At 24.9% G+C, this 6,837-nt stretch overlaps 1 protein-coding gene across 1 annotated transcript in view; it reads right to left on the bottom strand.

Moving 5' to 3' along the window:
* The window catches only part of LOC117167855 (UBX domain-containing protein 4), a 38,076-nt gene extending 32,696 nt beyond the window's left edge, over positions 1-5,380 (bottom strand). The window contains exon 1 of the mRNA XM_033353065.1: positions 5,126-5,380. Within this exon, the coding sequence (XP_033208956.1) occupies positions 5,126-5,207 (82 nt within the window). The 5' untranslated portion in view covers positions 5,208-5,380. The remainder of the gene's footprint in view (positions 1-5,125) is intronic.
* Between the last annotated feature and the right edge of the window lie 1,457 nt (positions 5,381-6,837).

Genomic DNA, 6,837 nt, shown 5'->3' with positions numbered 1-6,837 from the left:
GTGAGAGCATGCAGATATTGGATGAATGAAGAGGAGAATTTATGCAGAGTATGTGGATACGAAATGGAGTCATGGGCACATGTATTAGAGAGATGTACAGGACAGGAAGAGGGACAGTTGAGCGTGGATGAGTGTGTAAGATGGATCTTGGATGGTAGTCGACAGGGAGTGATGTGGATGAAGAAATTGGATGAAGTAAGGGAAAGCAAGGGAGTAGGGCAGAGCCAAACGGGTGATCCTGAAAAGGGACAGTAAAAAACGAAAATTGTTTTCAATATCGTGGAAAATGCATTTTCTTTATGGTAAGAGGAAACGGAAGCCCTGGAAGCTCGTTCATTTTAGGAATTAATATCACTACTGTTACTATTGCTTATCCTGCGTAATGCGAAAGAGTAGAATATAAGTAGTAGTTAAGTTAGACTAAGGATGGAATTGTAAATATATGTACAGGGAGCGGTGGCCCTTAAACCCGTAAAAGGGAGAGATTAAATACATACGATTTTTCAACAAAATACATCAATTTTCCACAATAAAGATAAATTTTTAACAAAATATATGAATTGTTAAAAAAAACTTGAATCTTATACTAAAAAATATCAATTTTCGACAATAAAAAAAAAGATAAATTTTCAGTCAGAAAAATTAACTTACCGCAAAAAACGAAACAAAAATTCAAACAATAAGATTAATTTTCTAGAAAAAAGTTAAATTTTTAGTTAAAAAAAAAAGACCAGAGATAAATTTGTAACCATTTCGGTTACAAATTTATCTCTATGGTTGAATTTTTGCCAAAAAGATAAATTTTAAGCAATGTAGTTGAATCCTGAACTAAAATAAAATAATTTTCTACTAAAAAGACGAATTTTCAACAAAGTACATGATTTTTCAACCAAATAATTAAAATTTTCCAGTAAAAAAAGGTAAATTTTATACGAAAAATGGACGAATTTTCAACAAAGTATAGGATTTTTCTACCAAATAAATCAATTTTCAAGTAAAAAAGGTCAATTTTATAAAAAAAATTAAATAATTAAATTTTCAGTCAAAAAGATTAACTTCTAACCAAACAATAACGAATTCTAACAAAATTAATTTTCTAAAACAACAACAACAAAATATTTTGCAACAAATTATATTAATTTTACACTATAAAAGATAAATTTTTAATTAACTGATTTAATTTTGAACTAAAAAAGATCAATTTGCAACAATAAACAGTATAGTTAGATTTTCAGTTAAAAAAAAAAAATTTAACTAAAATTATGAATCTTCACCTGGAAAAAGTGAATTTTAAACCACAAATATGAATTTTCAAAAAAGGAAGATCAATTTTTCATAAAAAAGATGCATTTCAAACAAAATACATGAATTACTAAAAAAAAGTTGATTTTTCTACTAAAAAATATAAATATAAATTTTCAATTTGCATAGTTGAATTTTAAAGCGAAAATATGAATTGTTAAACAAGAAGATTAATTTTATACCAAAAAATGACGGGTTTTCAACAAAATGCATGGATTATTAACCAAATATTTGAATTTTTAATTAAAGAAGATCAATTTTCAACCATAAAATGAAACAGTTAAATTTTTAGTTAAAAGAATTAATTTTTCAGAAAAAAATAACCAAAAAGATAGATTTTCAAACAATATGATTAATTTTCAAAAAAAAAAAAAAAAAAAAAAAAAAAAAAAAAAAACGAAAAACGAATTTTAAACCGTAAATATAAAATTTCAAACAAGAAGATTCATTTTCTAAAAAAAAACAAGATTTTTTAACAAAATAGATAAATTCTTAAAAAGATAGTGGCATTTTTAACTAAAAAAGATACATTTTCCACAAAAATGAAACAAGATCAATTTTGAGTCGGAAAACCTACTTTTCCACACACAAAAATCAAACGAAATAGTTAAATTTTCAACTAAAAAAGAAAAAAATGTTGAATTTTCAGTCAAAAAAATGAATTTTCAACAAAAAATGTTATTCAACCAAAAAATTATTATTCAACAAAATATAGTAATTTCAAACCAGAAAAATTAATTTTTAAATTAAAAAATAGTATAGTGAAATTATTAGTTAAAAAATTAATTTTCAACAGTAAAAAATGTTATTTCAACAACAAAATTAAATTTTCTCCCAAAGAAATAAATCTTTAATCAACAAAATGAATTTTTAACAAAATAGTTTTTTTTTATTTTAATTAAAAAGCAGTTGAATATAACAAAAAGTGATGATTTTTCAACTAAAAAAGGTACATTTTCAGTTGAAAACGTTCATTTTCGAACCAAAAAAATTGAATTTACAACAAAATACATTCAAAATTCATGTATATTGTTCAAAATTCGACTTTTTCGTTGAAAATAAACTTTTTTCTTAAAAATTAATCCATTCTTTTTTTGAGATGCATCTATTTTCTTGTAAACTCGTCTATTTTATATGCAGATGTACCTTTTTGGGTGAAAATTTAACGATTTGCTAAAATAAAATTTCTTGCTTGACTAAACAATTTTTTTTGTTTGAAAATTAAACTCTTTGGTTGAAAATTATTCACTTTTAATTAAGAATTCGACTATTTTGTTACAAATTTATACTTTTTTGTTTGAAAGTTGAACTACTTTTAAACATTCTTTTTTTCGGCTGAAAACTCGTCTTTTTGGCTTTAAAGTCTTTTGTGTTAAAAATACATCCTTTTGATTGATAATTCAAAAATTCAAACAAATTCGATTTCAAAAATTTGTTGAAATTAATTTCTTTAGTGAAAAATTCAACTTTTTTTTTAAATGGTTTCTATTTTTAAATATAAATTTAACTACTCCATTTTTGTCTGAAAATTGATTTTTTTTATTAAAAAACTCAACTATTTCGATAGAAATTGAATTATTTTATTTCAAACATACTTTATTGTTAAAAAATTTCTTTTTGGCTTTAAGATTAAACAATTTAATTGCCTTTTTTAGTAAAAATTCTATTTTTAATTTCTCGTCAATTCATTTTTTGAACTGAAAATACAACCTTTATATTTAATATTTAAATTTAACTATTCCATTTTTTGTTTGGAATATGTCTTTTTTAGTTGAAAATTCATGTATATCATTAAAAATTTCTCTTATTTTTTAGAAAAATATATAACAATAAACAAAATATTTTAATTTTGAAGACCAAATGGAAAAGTTAAATTTACAAAAAAAAGTGATTTTTAACAACAAAAAAGCAACAGATTATGAATAAAATAGTTTAATTTTCAACTAAAAAGGTGAATTTTTAAATAAAATAGATGAATCTACAAACAAAAAAATTTAATTTTCAAGAAAAAGGTTCATTTGTTATAAAAAAGTTGAATTTTCTACTAAAAAAGGTGAATTTTCAACTAACATTGAAATTGTTCATTTTTTCGGGTAAAAAAATAAATTTTCAACAAAAAAAAACGAATTTTTAACAAAAGAAATTAATCTTTATGAAAAAATAAATCATTTTCTTTCATCTTTCCCCTATTCTTTTCGTTTTTCCATTTAAATTCGAACTAAATTAATAGAACCTAATCACAAAATTAAACTATTTTTTTTTGAAAATTCATATTTTTATTGAAAATTCATAATTTCTTATTGAAAATTCAACACTTTTAGATCAAATTTATCTCTTTTGATAGAAATTGTATTATTTTCCATTAACAATGATATTGTTTTGTTGATAATTAATCAGTTTTGGTTAAAGATTACACTATTTTGTTGAACTAGTTTTAAAAATCTTTTTTTTTGTTTGTTGAAAATTCGTCTTTTGGACTTTAAAATCTTCTGGGTTAAAAATACATCCTTTTAATTGATAATTCAAAAATAAAAAAAAATTAAATTAAAAAAATTCGTTGGAATTTATTTATTTGGTTAAAAATTTAACGTGTTTTTTTCAGCTAAAAATTTAACTGTTCCATTTTTGTCTGAAAATTAAATTATTTACATTCAAAATAACTGTTTTGTTGAAAAATTGTATTTTTGGCTTTAAAATTCAACAATTTAATTGCGTTATTTTGTAAAAATTCTATTTTTAATTTGTCACCAATCAATTTTTTTTAATTAAAAATTTTAATTTTTCGTTGAAAAATGTGCTTCTTTTGTTGTTAAGAATGTATTTTCATAGTTAAAGATTCATCATTTTTGTTCAAAATTCATCTTCATAGTAGAAAATTTAACTAATTTGTTAAAAATTCGTTTTTTTTCGAGTTAAAAATTAAATTTTTAACTGATAATTTACCTATTATCTTCTTAGTTGACAAATTCAACTCTTTGGTTGGAAAAACGCGTATATTGTTAAAATTTCGTCTTATTTGATAGAAAAACCATCTTTGTTTTTTGTTGAATATTCATTTGTTTGTTTGAAAATTTAATTTTTTTTTTTAAATTCTACTATTTTTCTATAGGAAACTGAATTATTTAATTTCAAACAAACTTTTTTGTTATAAAATTTTTTAAATTGAATAACTATAAAATTAAACAATTTAATTCATTTTTTGTTGTTAAAAATCCAGTTAACAATTTGTCATGAAATAATCGATTTTTTAATTGAAAATTCAACCTTTAAATTTTTCGTGTACATTTATTTTCTAGGTTATATTTTCACAATTTTATTTAAATATTCATCTCTCTAAATGAAAATCGAACAATTTTGTTGAAAATTCCTTTTTTCTTCATTTTTAATACATTTATTTAAAATATTAGGTTAAAAAGCCGGATAAGAGTGGCCTTGATTGTTCTATTAGCCAGAAAAAAACGAAACTTTAATATTAATTGAAAACCAAGTCTAATTAAAATTTTTCGTCTACTGGCGAATTTGAAAGAAATTAACAATATTAATAACAAATAAGAACAAAAAAAGCTGAAAATGTATTTCTTAAATTGAATGAATTGCGGAAAATTGCCGTCAGCTACGTCAGCTGCTCCAATATTATCATTTTTCATCAAAATACAAAAACTTAATTCAATTTAATACATCCGAGAAGCACCTTTCTCGAATACATAAGAGAACCCTCCAAAAATATACAACATTCGATTTGCAACAGTAAATTATCAGTAAATCTATGTTGAAGATTGTCGACATAACCTAAAAACAAGGTTATGTTTCCATATATACATACCACCCACGAACACAACGAAAATGGCTTTCCTCGATTTTGATGTGGCAACAGCTTCGTTAATACTTCCTTCGAACCACTTCATCTTTTAAAACTCACTTCTACAGTATTTTTGATCAGAATTAAAAAAAATGATTCAATATGACGCAGCGTATGCTAACGAAAATCACGGAAAATTTCAATGTTTCAGTACTGCAATGCGTTCAATTTTTGTATTTCCATGCGAGGTTGACGTTGACGTTTCTGAACGAGTCATACAGTGGGGTGGAGGGGGAATTTTTAAGCGAGTTCATACAAAGAAAAAAATTAATGTCTTTTCAAAAAAGAGGATTTGCGCTCTTCAATATAGAAAGTGTAGGATAATGATCAGAAAATATGCAGTAAATATTAAATAGTCACTAAATTGTTCAGTTAAGAAATTTTTTCTAAATTATTTAATTTTGTTTTCGTATGACTCACGCCAGGGCCCCCGCTCTACTATCGCACTCGCACTAGTTAAATTAGAAAAAGCGAGCTGCGAATGAAACCATTCAAAACTCGGAATTTCAGTACCGTACTCTAAGAGCAAGCACCCTTCTTCAGATATGAATCATAAATTATGATGTAATAATGAATATATTAGGTTCTAAAATTAATTTTATTTATTTTTATTACCTGGCCTTATAAAGAAACTTTATCGGAAATCTTTTTTTTTAATTCAGTACAATTTTTGAGCAAAAAAGTTTATTTAAAATTTAATGTATAAAAAAGTAGATAAAATTAATTCCGCGAAATTATTACTTTCAGTAACTGATTTTATTGAGCTATTTTATTTATTAATTCATGTATGCAACTCCAATTCGATATTTTTATTCTTTGAACACGGAACAACGAAATGCGAACCGAGTATATGTGTGGATGTGTAGCTTGGTAGTGGTAAATAATAATGGTGTCGAAAACGTGTTGAGATATTTAGTTCGTGCTTTTTGTGCTGATATACCAGTAAGAAAGTCCGCAAAATGGCTCTCCGCTTTAAAAAAGGTAAGCTTTAATTTTTTTTATTATTGTAAAAAATTGTCATTTATTTAAATGGTAAGATTGCGAGCGGCATATTATTTGGCTCTTATTCATATTGCTTGTCCCATGCCCATTCGATTTGCGATGTTCTTGCCGTGTACTGTACATTGAGCTCCAGCGCACGAGATGAAAGTGTCATAAAAGTTGACCGATGCCGTGTGGCGGCGCTGTTTACTCAGTGACCACAGGGGTGGGATTCCGATTAGAGTTCTTAAATTCCCGAGAATTTAAGTTCAGGATATATAACCGACAATATGACAGAATTTAGGAGAATTTAAAAGAATTTATGATTTTTAACAATATTTTTATTACGCAGGTTATATCAGCGGTTGAAGATAAATTTTTTTCTAGTTCAGACATATTCAGGAATTTAAAATATGCAAAGTAGTGACTTAAACGCATAAAATTTTCAAGATTCTCTAATTTTTCGACTAATTTTTCATTTCAAATCATTAACCCTTAAAGGGCATACTGGGTGTAAAACACCCAACTTCATTTTTCTTTGAATTGAAGCTTTTATCTTTTAGAATAAATACCTTCTTTGGAACAAACACTATAAGACTAATTGTGGGTCCGGATGCAATAAGGGCACATAAAATTTTTTCGTGCGAAAACGAAGTCCCCTGGAGGCTTTAGAAAAAATTTTCGAATTTTAATTT

The sequence above is a fragment of the Belonocnema kinseyi genome, chromosome 2 (assembly GCF_010883055.1).
Source record: "Belonocnema kinseyi isolate 2016_QV_RU_SX_M_011 chromosome 2, B_treatae_v1, whole genome shotgun sequence".
NCBI lineage: Eukaryota > Metazoa > Arthropoda > Insecta > Hymenoptera > Cynipidae > Belonocnema > Belonocnema kinseyi.
This window is presented reverse-complemented; position numbering and strand designations above follow the sequence as displayed.